The sequence below is a fragment of the Lygodium microphyllum genome, chromosome 12 (genome assembly GCF_053477565.2).
Source record: "Lygodium microphyllum isolate KBCC chromosome 12, Lygodium_microphyllum_v1.1.10, whole genome shotgun sequence".
NCBI classification, from domain to species: Eukaryota; Viridiplantae; Streptophyta; class Polypodiopsida; order Schizaeales; family Lygodiaceae; genus Lygodium; species Lygodium microphyllum.
This window is the reverse complement of record NC_141146.1, coordinates 149,006,255-149,026,527: the sequence shown is the minus strand read 5'-3', so window position 1 is coordinate 149,026,527 and position 20,273 is coordinate 149,006,255. Positions and strand designations below refer to the sequence as shown.

Below are 20,273 nucleotides of genomic sequence, written 5' to 3'. Positions count from 1 at the left end.
AGAAATTTAATTTAAAAATAGAGGGGAAAAAGAAAGAGAGATTATAAGTGAGAGAGAGGGGAGGGGGTTTTAATTTTACTATGGAGAGGGGAGCTTTAATGAAAAAATAGAAGGGGAAGAGAAAAGGAAATATTACACTTGAGAATTAGAGAAATGAAAAAGGTTTTGATTGAAAAAGAAAGGTTTGTAAAAGGAGATACATTCGAAAAGCCCTCTGGAAGTCGGGGCTTTTCGAACCAACAACAAAAATAATATTTTAATAAAATAATATTAAATATGCCAATTAATGCTAATGGAAAATGGATAGTGCCATAAGATAGAGCACCTAATGGATGCTAGATAGTGGAATAGCCTGGAACATAATAATGTTTATTATTGGGTATTCCCAAACTTTTCAAGACACAATATAGGATCAATATAGGATATGGATAGTCTTTTAAACGTCACCATGATCCATAAGCTATTCATTTTAGTTGCGTGTCTTCCCGATGTACTTCTATAACAATAGTTAATATCAACATCACTGCGTATTTAAGAAGGACATTATTAATCCCGTTGATATTTTATCAAAAGTTTTATATTTCCTTGAAAGATGAGCGACTGTGACTCGTGAGCCTTGCTATTATTTGGACAGGCAATTGTGACATGCCTTAATGTGACATCGTACATGAGCAAAGCCTCGCAAACTTGAAATCGGATACAAGTCACACAACTTTACCTTTTCTTGGGCGCGAAGCAGCGGCGACGATGCTTTTCCAGAGCTGAGAGGATAGCGTGCGACTGTATGTATCTCTGATATAAAAAACAAACAGGATGATGATGATGAGTTAATCAGCCGGCAGATATATTCATGGCGACGTTGGAACAGAGAGTGTTGACATTTGTGCAAAGATGGCAGATAACCGCGTTTATGCTGGCCAGCCTGCTGATGCAAGCGCTGCTGCTGCTGACGGGGAAGGCGCGGCGGTGGGATCCGGCGTGGCGCCACGTGGCGTGGGTGGCGTACAACGCCTCGTCCTACGTTGGCAGCGCGGCGCTTGGGGCCCTGGCGCAGCAGGCGGCAGCGGCAGTCCTGGCGGGGTCGGCGGGCGGGCCGCGCGCGGCGGCCATTTACGCGATATGGGCGCCCCTGCTGCTGCTGCATTTGGGCGGGCCCGACAACGTGTCTGCCTTCGACCCCGCCGACGCCGAGCTCTGGCCTCGGGAGGGCCTCACCATGGCCCTGCGCCTCCTCACCGCCGCCTACGTGGTCGCCACGTGCGCCCGCGGCGGGGCCCCCGTCCTCGTCAGCGCCATCCTCCTCCTGCTCGTGGGCGCCTTCAAGTATGTGGAGCACATCCAGGCCCTCCGTCTCGCCTCCCGCGAGGCCATCGTTGCTTCCACCCTCCCCATCTACTACTACATGCTGTGGGAGCCCACCATCCAGCCCCAGTATCACAGCGACGACCCCCATCGTCCCCGCTTCTACTACATCATCTCAGGAGACAAGAAATGGTATGAGGCTTACCTCAAAGAGAATGACTTCGTCAAGGCCCGCCATAGCTCCCCTTTGGTCACCCTGGATGACATTCTCACCTGCCCCGTGCTGGCACAATTCACGCGGCCGCCGTTGCAGGAGGTTAAGCAGCCAAGCTCCGGCCTCCAGAATCCCCCTCTCGGCCTTCTCTGCCTCGGCTTCGCCCTTCACAAGATGTACAAGAGGCGCTTCTCTCACCTCTTCATGTACGAATGGCGAAATGTTAAGATCAGGGAGCTCTTCTTAGCCCGGGCCAGTAATGTAGGTGATCTGGTGTGGGACGAGCAGGAGATCCTCCGGCTGCTGGAGGTCGAGCTGAGCTTCCTGTACGACGCGCTCTACACCAACGCAGCGGGGACGGCTTACTCCAAGCAAGGTGTCTTCTTCAGAGTCGCCTCTGCTGTATTGCTGACTGTCACCGGTGTCTACATCTTCAACAGCATCCACTTCTCGAAGTCCGCCGAGCAAGTTAGTAACGCCAGGGTCATCACCTTCCTCCTCTTCTCTGCTGCTCTCGGGGTAGAATTCTATCAGCTGCTGCGACTTATGTTCTCGGACTGGACAAGGGTATGGCTGGCCTCGTCATGTGTGAAACTGCATCGCGCAGCTGAATCGAGCTCCAATTCTAGCTCATCGTGGTGCGTGAAAGCTGCGGGTCAAGCATCCATAGCAGCTCTCCAGTCTGCGGCAGTCGTATGGCTCTGGGTCTCTGGCCGGACGCCAAGGCTGACTCGGCTGTGGAAGCCCATTGAGGTGGGGCAGTACACGATGCTGCAGAGCGATGTGGAAAGAGAGCTGCGGCTAGCTGCGATGGCGTCTCACAATAATCAAACTAGAGCAATATCAACAGGGAGCTGCGGCTGCGTACTCATCCATGGCTGCCAGAGGGAGATGGTCCTGAGAGGGGCTCGTGCGCAGGAGACGAAGACGTATGTGATAGGCAAGGTCGTGGAGCGCTGCAGAGAGATATGGGGATCGTCTCCGGGCGCGATCCTGCAGCCCCTGTCGAGCCCCTTCTGGTTTGCGCAGAAATACGTGCAGAAGGGGAGGAGCTACGATGCCGTGCTCAAGGCTCTTGTAGGATGGCATCCGGGCGACACCGTGTACTACATGGACCTGGAGCACCTCGTGGTAACGTGGCACCTTGCGACTTGCCTGTGCGAGCAGCTCCTCATCGCAGAGCTTCATGGCATCATCAATCCTAATAATGTAGGCGCAGCTGGTGCCAGCAGCAGCAGCAGCAGCCCACTACGAGTGCCGCCGAATCTTCTCGGCCTCGTTTCCATGGCCTCGCGCCTGTCTAGGTACTAGAATTTTCTTCCCTTGAATTTCTTTTAAAAAGTGATGAATGAAAAAAATAATGTGGCCTAGTTTCTAATATGAGCAAAATTGACTTAGGAATACAATACGCTTACACATTCGAGCCTCTTGCTAATGAGGTTGTAGCTGAAGTGTTTAAGTGTGTGGGTGTGTGAATTTAAACCTTGGGTATACTTTCAAGTCTTTCTCACAAAAAAAAACATTCAAGACACCCCTCTAACCTCCTTCCCTTGCCACCTACCACCATTTTCTTATCAAGGTCTATCACTTTATTAGCCCTCGACCCTAATGCATTGTTGTATTCATACAATGCACACATGAGGGCACATGCAAACATATTTATGGAATATTCCGTGCCTTTTATGAGCTCATATCATTTGGTCAAATGAATGAGTTACCAAGCCATAGTCACAAAGCTACATGTGCACATTCCATAACCTTTTGGTTACACATTGATGCCTTTTACCCTATGACGATAGATGAACTAGTTCGCATCATGTGCCTAATATATTATTAAATTATAGCACCACAAGGAGTGTGCCCTAGAGTGTTAGGAACTTTGGAGGTGTGAGGTATCAAGGTCTTTGATTGTGGTGTACATTATATGTCTCAAATCCTAGGGTTTGTTCGCACCCAAGTACTTACTTTGTTATTTCGTCTAGGTATCAACATAGTAGATGGACTTGCAATTACTTACAAGTTGCAACTAGAGGATATCCTTAAGTTACCACCATCAATTTTCTATTGAACTCCTCTTTAATAGGTCAATCGAAAACATTAATACTAATGGCAAGAACTTGAAGAGTTATGGAATAACCCAAATTTCTTGAAGAGGAAGGGCTAGCAAGGCATCCAACCAATCAATGCATATAAGAATCATTTTCAAACAAATCGGTCATAAACTTCATCTATCTCGTACCAAGGCCTATACCATAGAAGCACTATGGCCTAAATGTCACTTTATCTAGTGATATGCTTTAATGACGTCCATTAGAGGTTAACAACAAGATTATTTGTTTCAAGACCTTTTCAATGAGATATAGCATGGTAGGAAATTATGATTGTCTTTGGGTCTTTAGCATAACAACAATTGTTATAATTAGTATTATCCAATGGCATACTATTTTATAATAGCTTCACATGCTTGTGCCCTAATATACTCTCCTTTCACCTCTTTGATGGACAATGATAAGGGAGCATAACTTTACTGAGAGCTCCATGATTAATCAGTTTGATTTCAGAATGGAGAAAGAATACAAGGAAGCTTTGACACTGAATTATCAAAATGTTAAAATTCTATGAACCACGCACTCGACTATGTGGTGGTGCATTGAATTTCCTTTGTATTCACACTCCTTGCATTGAACGCAAGGAAGCCTTGTCCATTGCTACAATGTGTGTAATAAGCGCCACATAGAATCTCACCGTTTGATTACAATATTTTCACTCAAGCAGTTCACATTAAAATGTTGAAGTGGAGCACATGAGTCCAATAAGATAAATTTAATTCAAAGCATTGAGAAAATATATAGAATTATAATTATAGGAGGTATTTTAAGTCAATTTTAGAAAAAAGAGAGGATAATATTATGAAGAAAAAGAGGTAAATTTATTCATCATGACGTGTAATGGTTATTTAAGATACCCTTGAATGCAACTGGTATAGAACATTTCTTTGAAGTTAACCACCCCCCCCTCCCTCCAAAAAAAAAAGAAAAAGAAGAAAACCCAAAAACTCCTCCCACTTGTATTTTCAAGTTGGAAAATAGGCATTTGTGACTTTATCACCCTTCTTTTTAAAGTAAACTTCCTTAGTAAGCAATATGATGGGTGATTTTTTATATTGACATATTTTCAAACATCTAGTCATCAAGTTTAAGAATCTATAATGAATCATGTCTTCCACATTTCTTTTACTATCTTCTTCTAGAGTGAATGAACCAAAGGCTTCATTGTGAGGTGGGCATCTAAACTCGTCTTCTACATTTGTCAACCTAAAAGTATCATGTTTGGAACTCTTTTATCATCTAATGTAGAATTTATATGACGAATTTTATCATCCTAAAGTAATCACATTATGTTTTCTTCTTTTTTTAAATGTAGCTACCATTTGTATTTCATCGAAGATTGGCTAACCCACCTTGAAGGTTTATGTAGGTATGCAACTTATCTCCTTGTACAAAAGACACAACTCTTGCCAAGCCACCCTGAAATTAGTAGGCAACTAGCTAGAAATACGGAACTAAAGCTTCGTCAAATGCTTACCACAATGCCACCAATAAAGGAACCATTCATTCTTAAGGAGCAATATGACTCTTCGATCCTTAAGAAAGTTTTAGTGATTGTTGAAGAGGAGGAAAACAAGGTGGAAGACAATGAGCTCACAAATGCAATAAAAGCTACTAAAGTCTTGCAATATGAGTTGGATTTGGTGGATAGATGGCAATTTATTGGAGATATATGGGTTGATCTCATCATGCACATGGCTTATGACAACATGTCTATAGAACACTTACAACAACTTACTCAAGGAGAAGAGCTCTTAACTCAGTTATGGGTGTTGTTGGGACATGTGGGTTATGGTAAACAATGACACTTAAACTTGATCATTTTGTATAGTAAATTCAATGACATGTAGAATGCATTATAGGTGTCATGCAATATATATAAAAGAATATCACTTGAAATTGATAATATTTGTCAAGAAGCATTTTAACAAATGTTCATAACATGTCGTTGTAGGTCCTTTCGTTAGTGTGACAAATGGAATTAGATTGGTAAAAGCTCTATTTGCCAACAAAACATGATTGTCTAAACATGATAATGTCTAGTGATAAATGATTTGATACTTGTGTCTGACAATGGGTCAAATCATGAACTAATGTATATACCTTGAATCGACATGTTCTATATTTCAACACTTAAATTTTTATTAAATACAAGAACATCATTTGATATTCGTATAAGAAGATTGGAAATACGTGTCCTTTTAGTGACATAATGTTGTTTGATAAAATTGTGTGTTCTAATATTTAATGTGTAAAGACCATGTGTTGAATTATAAAAGTCACTTCGTATTTGACTTTGGGAAGTTACAAATCTCGTGAAGACTTTCTTCAAAGATTTAGGATATATGAAGTGTAAAAACAATGTTTTGAGATGTTGAACTATTAAGGTGCATTTTTATGTTGAGTTTGGGAAATCACAAATCTCTACAATCAAAGTATCTTTGGAGATTTAGAACAATGTTTCATTTTAGTGTATATTAATGATATTAACTTCTTTTTGTGATAATTTTCTCCAATTTTTTGAAGCATTCAATTCAATCAAATGGATACTTAGTTTTATGGTATGTTTCAATAACATGTATAATAAAACCCAAAAACCTTCAATAGACAATGTTTATCATGACACATTTGCAATGAAGTTCTATATCTAACTTAAACTAGACAAGTTTCACTCAATAACTAGTTCGATGGGGTACCACTTACAAGCTTTGTGGTTCAACCTTGTGGCTGAGCATCGACAATGCATGTTTTTGCTCATTGTTGTACATATGGTTAGGAGAAAATAGACCAAAGAATGCCATGAATTATGAAAATGAAGCAACATACTACAAAAAATACGGGGTATAAGGGCCATTATTGCAAAAGCACAATTGGTTAAGAAAATGAATGGTGACATTAATAGCAATGCTTATACTAATGCTTTAGAGATGCTATTAGAGATCGTATTAGGAATTCTATTAATGATGCTAGAAGCATCTAATAGCAATGCCAATAGTGGTGCTAATAGTGATAGTTATAGCAACACAATAATTGTAGGAAAAACATCAATACTAATAGTAGCAATGGTTTCATTTTTCTTTGAGTGGACATTGGATAGCAACCAAGCAAGTACCTTGATCATTAAATATTTAAGATTGCATGATTTGACGCATAAAAAAACTTGAACAAAAATACATATAAGACATATTCATGGAACATTGAAAATTTTTGCATGTCCATTATTAGTAGCAAATAATCGGACTTCATGTAGAATTGAAATACATATACAAAAGGGGAGGAGCTACAATGTTGCTCTCGAGGCTCTTTTTGGATGGCATTTAATAGACACCGTGTACTACCTGAACCTAGAGCACCTTGTAGCAATATATGCACATATGAGGTAAGCACCTTTCACAAAATATTGAACAGTTTTTACTAACTCGTCTGGTACCTAACAAAAATCTAGCTTTCTTATTGGAAAAGGGAAATGCCTCAAGGAATCCTTATTTTGCTAATGGTTGACACAAACGATCATGAACTGGACAACCCTCTTTCCATCTTTGCTTTGGATCCACTCGTCGTACAGAACCTTAGTCTCCATCCAAGACTTAGCAATAAATGGCTGTCCCAAAATAATAGGATAGGAACAAGAATTTTGCACAAGGAAATGATAAGACTCTTTCACATCTCCAATAGAAATCTTCAAGTTTGGACAAGCAACATACAAATCTCCTATAGTATTGTTGGCTGCACGCATGCGCCAACCATGATCCACATCAAGTGGCCATCTACCCCAATATCATATAATCCATGTACTATGACATTAATCTCGGAGCCATGATCCAAAAGAGCAACACAAAGGATCTCCATCTCACCAAGCTTGACTACAGTCTCCGTAGTCGCATGAGCCTGGTGGCAACGAGAAAAATGGCTATGAGGCACCAATCTAGATGCATCTTCACTCTCAACATATTGTACGGACTAAAGTAAAGGCTTAAGAGTCTTCTTGGATTGTATACATAAAGCTTCATCTATAGACTCCTTAGTAATCTCCTCATCAGAATCAATCTCCTCAATTTGCAGCCCATAGATAATAGCCTCATAGCAACTGCTATAGCCTCTCGATGGATCATATCCTTTGTCGGTTCTTCAATAACTTGTCGTTTTCTTTTAATGATGTCGATGATAACATCATGACATTCTCCTTTGGAAATCCCCAAGACTTCTCCAAGAATGAATTTAATTTTGCAGTCAAAAATCTGATCATCAAGTATATTTTTCAAGTCTGTAGTCGTCTCAATGTTAGAAAGTAGCTTGAATCCATGCTGCTTTTTTGGCTTCAGATCCTTGTCTTCAGGGCTTTCTGATCTTCCTATGCTTTTGGCTTCTAAACATCAGCCATACTCTGCTTTGGTCCTAAGGAAGAAGGTTGAGAAGCTAGATCATTTCTCCTAGTCACCCTCTTCAAACCTTCAAGCTGATCATTATCTCGTTTCCGCTATTCCTCAACAAGCGCTTTAAATCCTTGATATAAGCATAAATAGAAAAGACATCAACTCAATCATCCCATCCAGTCCCTTTTCTGATCGCATCACCTATGGCTGAAATTTTGGATTATGAGGCTTTTCCCTTCTTCTTTGTGTCGTGCAGTGCATATGACCATAAAGGAGATTTATTCTTTGGCAACTGCTCCAACTAAAGGCCATAGAAAACTGCTTCTCTTGCCACCTCTCGCATCACATAAGAAGAGTGCAAAAGAGACTCCAACAATTTCTTCCCCTTACCAAAATTTGGTTCAATCAGCTGCTATGTATCTCCAGAACATATCATCTTATACTTCCAGACTACCAACTTCAGCCTTCTCGCCTCTTCAAAATCTTGATAGTCCTTTTGCTCATGATCTGGACTATCACAACACGTGCAACGATGGACATAATCATTCCTGGAAGAATTTTAGGAGTAGAATAAGTTGGGGTTGAAATTGGAGCTAGACTAAGTGGCTGTTGCTCCATTCTGGTCATCTTGATTTGTAGGTCTTTGAAGTTCTTTGAAATCTCCTCCACCACAACTTCGATAGTCAGTTTTGCAGATAGTCTGACAACCGCAGTAGGAATAAGCATAGGCATATGTATAGACACAGGATGAGAAATATGAGTAGTGGCTGGTGCAACAGAAGAAGTAGGAGAGGTCATGGTAGGAGAAGACATCGCTGAAGGTGACAATATCCCGTTTTGCAAGCGAGCCTTCCATTTTTACCTCTTTTAAGTGTAGAAACTGCATCGACACAGCATCATGCCAATCTATCTTCAATCCCATAGGCAAAGTATGGTCTTTAAGAAGCTCTCCCAACTCCTCTTGAAGTGTAGGAATTAGCCGCCTAAATAACTCCACTTTCTTCGAGTTTAGAGCTATTTGCTCTAGTACATCCAACTGGTTATATTTCTCTTCAAACTCCCGCAACAACTCAAAAGCAACAAGACATTTGTTGGGCTGATAGACCCACTCTCTGAATGTCTTCCGTGTAGCAATACCATAATCCTCCAGAAAATATTCATCTTAGAGCTCTTTCTTGAAAACATTCCAGTTAGAGACTTGCACAAACAAATCTGTCACTCTAACCCGTAAAGTAGGCGTGGCAAGCCGTAAGAAATAATTGCTCCAATTGGTCGGAACTCCGAAGAAGCGCATCTGGCTTTCAAAGGATTTAATGGAGGCTGAAACATTCCATCCATCAAATAATTTTTGCTCACTAACCACAACCTTGATCTCCTTGGTCGAACCATGTGTATGCTCTTGTTCTTAATGCAACATTCGTTGTTGATCCAACTGTTACTAATGCAACTATTGCTGGTACTGCATAGATAATTGCAGCTACTCATTCTACATCATAATGGTTGAAGAAAGAGTTTGTAATAAAGTCTTCATCTCATTAGTCTTGAAAAGGAAGAAGCAATCAATGAAGTGGGTGGATTAGTCACCCATCTCGATGATCAGAAACGACACTTTCACGTCTAGTTCACCAGATGTCACACGAAATTCGTGCAAGGGGGTTCATGAAAGTCGCTTGCCGTAGGGATGCTTTGTGATGGGAGTACTCAACACAAAATAATTATCCAAAAGAATTTTAGATTTAAGACGAATGAGAAAACAAACTTTTCGATTAAAGATATAGACATGATGCGAGATCAAAAGACTCTCGGATATGATCAAAAGCTTTCGAGGAAGACAAGGTCAAAATCTCAAACTTAGAGAGAAGAGAAGAAGGTGGAATGTCAGGTTTTAAGAAAAGAACTTCAAGGAAGGCGAGGAGCACCAAGCTGAAACTTAAGCCACTCTCGTAGAATTTGATGATGAGAACTTTAAAGAGGGCAAGGAGCTCATAGCTCGACTCAAAAGCCACTCCATGGAACTTGATGACAACCTTCAAAGTAGGCGAGGAGCTTAAAGCTCGAACTCTAGAGCCTCACTCCTATGCAACTCGATAGCGAAACTTAATTGTAGGTGAGAGGCTTAAAGCTTGACCTCAAGCCTCTCTCTTGAAATTGATGACAATATCTTCGAAGAGGGCGAGGGACACAAGCTCCACCTCAAGCCTCTCTCTCTTGATTTTGATGGCCCCCCTAAGGCTCTCATAGTGTCACTCTTTTATAGTTTTCTCTCCTACACCTTCACATTGTGCTTTTCTTTTCCAAAAAAAGCCTAAGGCATTTAGCTTTAAAAAACATTAAGGTTTATGTTTTTAAAGCTTGTGCTTTTAAAAAAAACTTAAACGTTGAATGCATCGTAACTTCTTTTCGTTAAAAGCTTACCTATTAAGCTTTTTCGCCACCTTAGATGTCAATGATGATCTTCCTACCAGTAAGACCAGCATCAAGCTCTTCTTCATCCATTACATGAACATGAAACACATGAACATGACTGACTAGCTGACTAACTCGCCTCCTGACTATTCGAAGGCTTGCCATACAACAGTCCAATATAGTTCTTGAATTCCTTATTACTTGTCATCTCCATCAATGCAAGCTTTGAAATTTTCCTCATAAGACTAACATTACCATGCAGTCCTCCAATCACAAAATGCCCTGATGAAAGATTGTCTTCTCATCCAAGTTCTTCTCTGGAATGAAAGACTTCCAGCAGTTTGCTTCACTACTGATCTTCTAGCTAGAATCGGTCCATCCAAGCCTCTGTTGGAGAAAAACTCAGCATACACAATGTACTCTTGTTAGAAACTCTTTGAAAGTACTCCTCTTTGATCTTGTAAGTTTAGATACCTTGGATCTACAATGGAAATATCCCAGGCTGTATCCAAATAGATATGTCTCCCTAAAATGTTGATTTGAATACGGACAAAAAGAACAAGCAATGTGAGTGCCCACATCGAACAGGTTGCACCTGTAAAACTTAGTATATTCAATTCCTACCATAGTTTGAGCTTTTCTTCCCAAGAACTCTCTCTTCCTTGTGCCAGCATTTCAGTTATAGTTGAAATATCTAACTGATCAAAAAGCTAGCTTTTTAGAGAAGGTAAAATGGTTGGTAAAGTAGTTGTGTTTGAAATCCGTTGTATATTTTGAAAATGATGTTGCAACTGATACTCGACATCTTATTTAGTTTGTTGAAAGACATACATGCTTAGTCCTCTTTCCTCAATTTTAGTGTGTTTGCCACCCATAACGAGCCTTGACAGCTTTATAGAAAACATAGCCAATGACAACTGCACCAGGTAATAGAAGAAGTTTTTTCTTATGACGTCTAACCCAATCCATTATAACCATGATGTCTCATTCAGAGGTCATCCAATTAGCTCTTCCACTAATCCTTAACAATGGCAAAAAGATAATGTATTATAACCATCTTCACCACCTCTATTGGATTAGACAAAAAGGGAGCAAAGAAGTGGGGGTGGCTATGAAGGGCTAGAAAAATGAGTCCACCTCATTAGGATAAGCAGCAGGGCTATCAGGAGCAATAGACAAAGCCTTACCAATTGAGACGCAAGGGATAAAAGGGCTATCAATGGTGATTTTCATGATCCCCAGGGGGGGTAATACTTCTTTAGATGATAGCCAATTATTAGAAAATGATCATAAAAAAGCATCCACAATTTATATGGATACAGAGCCATTAAGGTTGATAGCAAGTACCTTGTAGAGGCCCATCTAGTATTGTTGGAGCTTTCTTGGAAACTTGCCAAATATCAAGTCATAGGCTAGAAATAAGTTACCTTCTTTAAATTCCTTGTGCTTGATGAAGCTATCATGATAGGCATTTTGTCATGCCTATGTGGCTTCCATACACTGTAGGGCAATTCTACAAGTCTCATCTAGACATTCCATGTGTAGTAGCCAGTGTTGCAGGGACTCATGATTGCCTAGACGTTCTTTGATAGCCACGCACAAAGAGGGTAGCTCTAACTCAACAAAAAAAATGACTTGTATACCGTACACCAACCGAAAAGGTGTTTGTCATATAGCAACCTTATGGGAGGTTCTGTATACCCAGAGGGCCCTTGTAAGTCGATCGTCCCAATTAGGGTGATGTGCAACAATTCTCCTTGTGAGAATCAAGTAGAGAATATGATTGGTAACTTCAACCTAGCCATTGGCTCTAAGGTAATAAGGCGTGGACTTACAATGGCGGATCTTGTACAGCTCTATCAATTCTTTTATAATCTTGTTAAGAAAGTGAGTACATTTTTCACTTACTAGCTCTAGGGGACTGCCAAATGTAAAAATGTCGGATCTAGAGCATGGCAGAAGCTATGGAGGTTGGAAGATGAAGACTAAATTTATGTTGACATGGATAATGAGTAGACAATTGTTACACAAATGAATTAGGTTCCAAGATGCCAGAAGCTTGGACTCATAAAGACAATCTTGTGTATTGGACTGACAATGACAATGACACTAACTGAAAGACAAAAGCATCATGATATTGCATTCATCATTATGAAGTGATAGTTAAGTACAATGCTTTATAGAAGTTGGGTTGTTCTACTCTCCTCATTATGCATATGGGATTTAGGACATCTTATCCTAGAGTATACGTCATTTGTCTATTTCTCAACACCCCCATTAAATGATGAGTCCCTACACTTGCTGGCTTTTAACCCCCTCTACATGGTGACATGGCCTAAGAGACTAGCTCATAGGTAGCCTAGTTAAGTTAAAGCTTGAAACTTTACATCTTTGGTAAGGGTTTTTACAAAGCAAATCCACTAAGGAAAAAATAGAGATCCACTATGGGAAAAACATAAGAAAGATACAATGAAAATTCTTTAGAACAATTGGTGAGAGTTGTTGATGGTAGTGGAAGTATCTTCTTCTTCTTTTTCATTCTTGAACTGGTTCTGATGGTGATCATTCTGCATCTGATGTGCTCTTTTCTTGTGGAAGTATTCATTGGATGTATGGCCAGTCTTGCCATAGTAATGACATATAATCTAATCCTTGTTGTTGTTGGTGCTGAGTCCTTTACCACGGCCTTTTGCTCCATAAGTGCCCTTGGCGTACAAGAGACTTTCTTTGGTGGTGTGTTCCTTTGCATCCCTACTTTTAACTTTACTTTCTCCATAAAGTAGTGAGTACTCTCAATATCTTTAAGTGAGAGACTTGGAACATTACTTAGGGTGGACACAAGATTCTCATATGGATCCTTATTTACACTTGTAAGCAGTATGACTATTGTTTCATCTTCATCAATATTCTTCATAAAAGTTGCAAGTTGGGTTTTTAGGCTCTTGAACTTGTTAATGTGTATAGTCATGGAAGCACTATCTTTTATATTCAATTTATAAAACATAAAACTGCACGAGCTTTAAATTCTTTGCTTGGGTACCAAATATCCTATCAAGATCCTCCCAAGCAATTCTAGTATCTTTGATGCTAGAGATATGATGTAGCACATCATCACTTAGTCTTTAGGCAATGATGCCTAGTGCCTTGTTACTCATTGTAGAGGCAAGTCAACTGCCAAGACCCATGGACCGCTTATTGTTCAAGCGTTTCAAGCAAGTACTAATGGCTACCTCTTACATACTCGATGCGCCATACCTCTCTACGAGTGTAGTGATCTTACCTTGATGCCTGATTGAGTTGCTACCTCTCTCAAGCAAATCAATAGCTCCAGATTCTTGATGCAAGCTCAAGCATCCTCAAACCTTCACCTCCAAGCCCCATCCTCCATAGCCATGCGCGAGATGAGAGAAGAGAAGAGAAGAAGAAGAGAGGAGATGAAGAAGGGCTTCACCTCCAAGATCCCTCACTCTCACACACTCCCTCACTCACTCACACTCCCTCCCTCAAGCACTCACAAGCAAGCAAGAGAAGAGAAGAGAAGACGAGAAGAAGAAGAGTCCACTTTGCCACACACCAAAGAATGAGCTCTCACTCACTTTTGAACTTTATATACAAAACCCTCTTTCCCTTGGGCGGTCATTTCCTTTTTAATGGCTGGCTAGGCCCTTTTTCCATTATTCTCTTATCTTCCTAGCTTTCTTTCTACAGTCCATCTACCTTTACAAATTGCATGGGTCAGAGCTTGGCGCTCTTAAAATAAATCATGGTGTGCCTTGAGCTCATTTACAAAAGTTTTGACGCACTTTTTTTGTGTGTATCTCTCCTTAATTTAGGACTTTTTCACACTTCTTGTACTTCCCAAATTTTATTAGTGTGCCCTCGTCCTCCATTCCGCTTTTGCCTTGGCCTTGTGTTCTGGTTTAGATTTTCCGGATTTTTCACCTTGTTCGTTTAAGGGTTAACACTCATCTTCTTCCATTCTTTGGTTTTTGGTGGAGCTACTACAAGGATCCCACTTTTTGAATCTTCTTTCTCGCCATCTACATCACCTTCATCATCTTCAAAGAGATTCCAAAGGTCTTTCCTCATGAGGTGATACATGGTCTTTTCCTTCTAGGCATGGGAGCCTTCTCCATTGAACTTTGCTATTTGTTCGAGCTCTGCCATTTTTGATCAACAGCAAATCAGCCAGCAAAGGAGTTGTACTTCAATGTGTCAAGAGACACAAGATTATTAGTGTTTAACAACACTACATGAGTATTAAAAAGATATTATCTTGAAGCTCAATGTCAGATGTTGATGCTTGATCTTCTAATTGCTTGTTGATTAAGTTTGATGCTTTGTTGAAAATTAGGTGCTTAGTAAGACTAGAATGATAGAGTCTTCAGTGGACTAAGAGAAGTAAGAAATGAAAGGTTTTATGACCTTGAGGAAACTTGGCTATGACTGCCCTTTTAGGGTTTTAGGACAGGGGCCTGGTTTTTTTACTTACTGCAGCTTACAGAGATGGACATTTGGGAAACCCTCTGAGTTGGAGAAGCTTAGGTATAGCTCTTTGAGAGCCCTATGGTTGTAGGGTAGATCGTGCAGCGTAGAGGGCAAATCATTGTACGGACAATAAACAATGTAGTTCTCGACAATGAGTTTGAATTCTGACAATGTTGAGCTCTGGAGTGGCTAATATCAAGCTTTTATGTGATATATAGTAGTGCCCTGAGTCAGGAAACAAATTCCTAGAATGAAGCAAGTTGAGATATACTCTGGTTTGAGAGGTCCAGAAGCTCAAAGTTAGGTAGGTACTGTTTTGGCTATGGCAGATACAAGGTCAAATTTTGAGGTGGTAATACTTAAAAGAACCTATGAAACTCTTGATATTTTGCCACTCATAGCAAGCCAAAGGGTATACTTTTGTAAATATAAGACAATTATTTATATAGATATCATGAAATTGATCACTATCAATATACTACAAAGATTTACAGTTTGTAATATTTCGTAGAACAATTATAATGGGTGTAATGTGTGTGTGTGTGTGTGTGTGTGTGTTTGTGTGTGTGTGTGTGTGGGAGAATTCGCTCAACTGCCAAGACCCACAAACCACATATTGATCAAGCGTTTCAAGCCGAGCACTAATGGCTACCTCCCACATAGTCAACGCACCATCCATATCTACGGATGTAGCGAGCTTACCTCCATGCCAATCGAGTTACCTCCTTTCCCGCGCACCCTGGTAGCTCCACGATTCAAGTGCAAGCTTCAAGCAAGCTCCATCCTCAAGCTCCACACTCCAAGCTCCATCACCACGAGCAAGCCAAGAGAAGAGAAGAGAAGAGAAGAAGAGAGGAGAAGATGGAGAGCTTCTCCTCCCCGGTCCCTCACCCTCACACACTCACTCCCTCACACTCACACTTCCTCTCTCAAGCACAAGCTCAAGCAAGCAAGAATAAGAAGAAGAAGAAGAAGAAGAAGAAGAGGAGACCTACTTTTAGCCACACACAAGAATGAGCTTCTCATTCACTTTTGAACTTTATATACAAAACCCTAAATCCATTTTTGGGCGGTCATTCCCTTATCCCCTTTTTTACATGGCCGGCCGTGGTCTAGGCCATTTTTTTCATTGTCCTTCTATCTTCCTAGCTTTCTTTCCACCGCCCGTCCACATTTACAAATTGCACGGGTGAGAGCCCGGTGCTGTTTAAATTAAATCACGATGCGCTTGTACTCTTTTACAAAAGTATTGACTTACGCTTTTCCTTGTGCGTCTTTTTCCCTTATTTAGGACTTTTCTACACTTCTTGTGTTTCTAGATTTTTCTTGGCGCGCCTTCGTCTTCCGTTTCACTTTTGCCTTGGCCTTATCTTCTGCTTCAACTTTTCTGGATTTTCCATCTTTGTTCATTTGAGGGTTAACATTACCCCCCTCCTAGACGAGTGCCAGTCCCATGGCACTCACTGTCATAGGTAGCAGGCTTTGGCATGCACTGAAGACGTGGGTGAAAGGGACATCGATGGTTGCCGTGGAGAAGTGTCGGCGGTGGTGTGGAGGAAGGTTGTTGGGGGCACGTTGGTGGCCTAGGTAGTTGATGGTAGGGTTGTTCGAGTTGGTGGTAGGGCTGTTCTTCGTTGGGAATTGCACTGATGGCCAACACAAGTGTTGGTTTGTTGGGGATTCTGCACATGACGATTCTTGGCGGGCTTGCAGGATGATAAAGGATAAGAGTTCAGAGTTGGATGTCGATGAAGAGCGAACGATACTTTCGTTGGAGTCTTCAATACATGCAATTGAAAACCTCTCATAGGTGGTCTTTCCCTAGGGGTAGTGCTAGTCTTCTCTATTGTGCACAAGACATAGTTCAATTAGTTTGGGAGACAGGTCGAACTCTAAGCAAGCTGAGAGTATTGTCTTGCACTTAAGGACCCAAACTATGTATATATTTTGGTGCAGATATTATGTGAGTGCTCATGCATACTTAGATATTACGTAGTTAGAAGACCGCGGGTTGGTTTCTCGTAACAATGTATGGATAAAGCAAAGTTATCCATGTTGAGAAGAGGTACACATGAAGTTGTATGAGACATTCTTTGCATTGTGACTGCATGATGTTCATAGCCATTCGTGCGGTGCTTACCACAAATGGTATTAAGGCAGTGTGCATGAGGGAATCGTGCGAATGGGTCAGGGTGACAGGTCTAACCATAGGCGAGGTAAGCTCCCTAGGTATGTCCTGTGCTTGATGTGCCCTGAACAATTATGGATGATGCTAAGGGGCTAGGAGACTAGGGACAGAGCCAGCCGCGACGAAGGTCACTGGACGCACCTAATTTAAGGACCCCTAGGTACTGTGCTGTGATCGTGGGTGCTTCATATCTTTTTCTTCTTTTCTTGTATTTTTTGTTCTTCTTTTTTTCGTTTTCTTTTTCTTCTTTTTCTTGTGCTCTTTTTTTTTCCTTCTTTCTTTCTTTCTTTCTTTCTTTGTTTCTCTTATCTTTTCTCCCTATTTTTTTTTTGACTTGCCTGAGTACAATCATTGCAATATGTTGAGGCTATCAGCCTTTCAATGGGTTGGAAAATGTCAAACTTCGAAGGCTCAGGAAATGGATATTACAGTGATGATTATGTCCTAACCTCGTTGTTAGAGAGGCAGTCGTTGAGATGGGGAGATACACTTGAGATATTGCAACCCTCTTTGGTATGTGCAATATTGGTACAATTGGGATAACAGTTGTCGTGATTGCTCGACGTAGAGTGTGCGATGTGGGCACTCGCACGGTTGATTTTTGCTTTCGGCAGTGGGCCTTGTCGCGGCTCTTTGTGGGGTCGGTGGTCTTGCGGTGACTTGGACATTGAACACTTTCGCACAAACACTTGCATCATCTTGCATCCACTTGTCACTTCATGAGAGTATATGCACGGCATATGCCGCAACTATAATAAACCAATGTAATGCAAGGAGACATCACTTATCTGAATTTCATGGTGTTTACTTAGATACTTATCACCTCCGCTTGATTAGCTTTTTCTTTTACTAAAGATGTATATTAAACGCAGAATCATCCAAAATATATTGCAAAGGCATCAATGAAGATGATTCCTTTTGAAGGCTTGGTGGTTTCGAAAATGATCCATGGAGAAGGATTCATCTACAAATGTCTTTGGAGGATTTTGAAAGAACTACAGGCAGCACATCCTTTCTAACGAAACAATGTATCTGCTAGGTAGACATAGGGCATGAAAATACAAGACATCCAACTGGTGGGAGTCAGTGTTCACATTGACATTCATACAAAGCTTTGGAATGGCCTTTTGATCATTATGGGAATGCCTATGCATGTATGCTAGATACCAAGCAAAATGAGCTGTCAATCTCACTGAAGGATCTAGAGATTGTGAATATTGCTCTCATATACAGTTACACTGTTTTGATAGAATTAACTATCTCTGGCTCTCTCTCTCTCTCTCTCTCAATAGTACATCATCTCCTCACTACAATACTCTTATAATAACTCTCAATAATCCTTCTTAGGTCGTGGATGCACCTCCCAAGAGGTATGTCTGATATGAAGAGTCACCAGAGCCACTACAGTGTCTTTTCAAAGCTCACTACTGTCACTATCACTTCAGTATTCTCTTCTTTCTTCAGTAGCTGCTTCTTCCACTTGTTTTAGCTCTTTTGAACTTAGATTCATCCTTTCCAAAAGTTAGAAAAATTTCCCAAAGTCACCCATACATTCTACAGAACACTTACGAAGGTCTACAGAACAGTTACAGTACAGTACAAGAGCAGCTATAGTACAGTTACAATACAGAGACAGAGTAGAGACAGAAGGTCTACAGAGGGTTACAGAAGGTCATCAGAATCTCATAACTCATACTCAAACCATTCCAAACTTATCAAAAACTATTCAATAAGCTTCCAAAAGATCTCAATCTTCATCAATCACCAATTCATGCTTCATACAGAAGAAAATCAGAACAAAACAGAAGCTATACAGAACAATTAGAACCTTAGCAGAACATCATAGAGATTCATATCTCCACTGAGAATCATCATGAACTTTCAAAACATAATCAATATCATCCAAAACACTCTCAAACACTTTCATTAATAACCATACAACACTCTAAATCCATAAAAAATCAATCATTCAGTCCTCAAAAACAACAAAAATCAGTCAAAAATTCAGTTTTTTTCAACTCTCAACATATCCCTACACTTAGAAAGGAAGTGTCCTCATGACCTAAGGAAAAAAAGAATATAAGTGCATGAACTTTGGGACTACTAAATGAAGTATTGGATCCTCCATAATTTCCACCAAAGTTGCCATGTTTAGCAATAAAGAAGCTTGCATAGGAATGTCCTTCCTATAATGACAAGTATACCTCTCTACTAACTCAATGGCTTAGAATAGTGGTGAATTTCTGGGCCATAACATCAACTGACAAATTAGGCTCCATACCATAAATATACTTAGGAAAATTTGTATCATCACTCACACTCTCTACATACACGGTAATATTCAAAAATTCATTTGTCTACTCTCTAATTGATAGACTTCTTTGGTCTTACTGATACTATCTTCTAGCCAACTTTCTTTCTCAATGGGAGAGACAAATACTTGAGCCATCTTAGCTTTGAATTTCTCCCAAACATCTACATGTTGATTTCTCCTCTTTATGTACCTCCACCAAGTATGAGCAAAGCCTAGCAAAGTGAATCTTTTGGTCATCTCACCTAGGAAAATGTTAAGATATGACTCTAAGTTTGAAGTCCACTTCTCCAAATCAGCCAATGATGATGTATGACCACTATATTTGGTTAACTCAAGGAGTTTCCTCTCAACAAAGCCTTGCTTTCCATTAGTTACTTAGGATTGCATATCCATGTAACTACCATTGGGGTTTGAAAGATTAGGGGCACTCCTATGATAGTTGGTGTGAAACCTGCTTGGAGGAATAGGTGGCTAACTTTTATTTGTTTGAGGAGGATTTTGCCCATGAATGCTCAAAATAGGCTCATTAGTCCAAAGAATGTCTCTCCAATCTCATAAGTACTTAGTATTCTCTTCTATCTTATGATACCTAATTGAAGATCGCTATTTGATGGCTGAAAGGATTGTTTATCTCTACTCTCTTTGCCTACCATTTGTACTACCACAAGCATAGAAATTTGAGCACTAAGTTTGTCCAAATAATCTCTAGCGGAATAAGTAAATGTCTCCAAGGATTCCTTAGTAGATTGGGCTATTTTCTCCATGAATTCCTTGGTTTTCATATTGGATTTAACCAATTGGTCAACCACTTAATCCAATTTTGAAACTAATTCCATATGTCTAATGGAATGCCTAGTCTCGTGGTTACAAAGAGTGGCAT

General features: G+C 40.4%; 1 protein-coding gene and 1 pseudogene across 2 annotated transcripts; one reads left to right on the top strand and one right to left on the bottom strand.

The window, feature by feature from the left end:
• The first annotated feature begins 662 nt into the window (after window positions 1-662).
• On the top strand, window positions 663-5,590 carry LOC148028434 (uncharacterized). Of its 2 annotated transcripts, none has more exons than XM_087690234.1 (2): window positions 663-2,820; window positions 4,984-5,122. In XM_087690234.1, exons 1-2 carry the CDS (start codon window positions 851-853, stop codon window positions 4,991-4,993), a joined length of 1,980 nt encoding a protein of 659 aa, XP_087546360.1. In that variant the 5' UTR covers window positions 663-850; the 3' UTR covers window positions 4,994-5,122. The 2 variants fall into 2 exon arrangements, with proteins under 2 accessions (XP_087546360.1, XP_087546359.1); XM_087690233.1 differs by having other exon boundaries at window positions 665-2,820; window positions 4,994-5,590.
• Window positions 5,591-10,828: 5,238 nt separating this feature from the next.
• On the bottom strand, window positions 10,829-11,378 carry LOC148028433 (peroxisome biogenesis protein 3-1-like; annotated as a pseudogene).
• Window positions 11,379-20,273: the final 8,895 nt, after the last annotated feature.

Coding starts and splice junctions, on each gene's coding strand:
- LOC148028434 (XM_087690233.1), top strand. CDS start 851: ATGGCGACGTTGGAACAGAGAGTGTTGACATTTGTGCAAAGATGGCAG. Junction 2,821..4,993: donor ATGGCCTCGCGCCTGTCTAG/GTACTAGAATTT, acceptor AGGTTTATGTAG/GTATGCAACTTATCTCCTTG.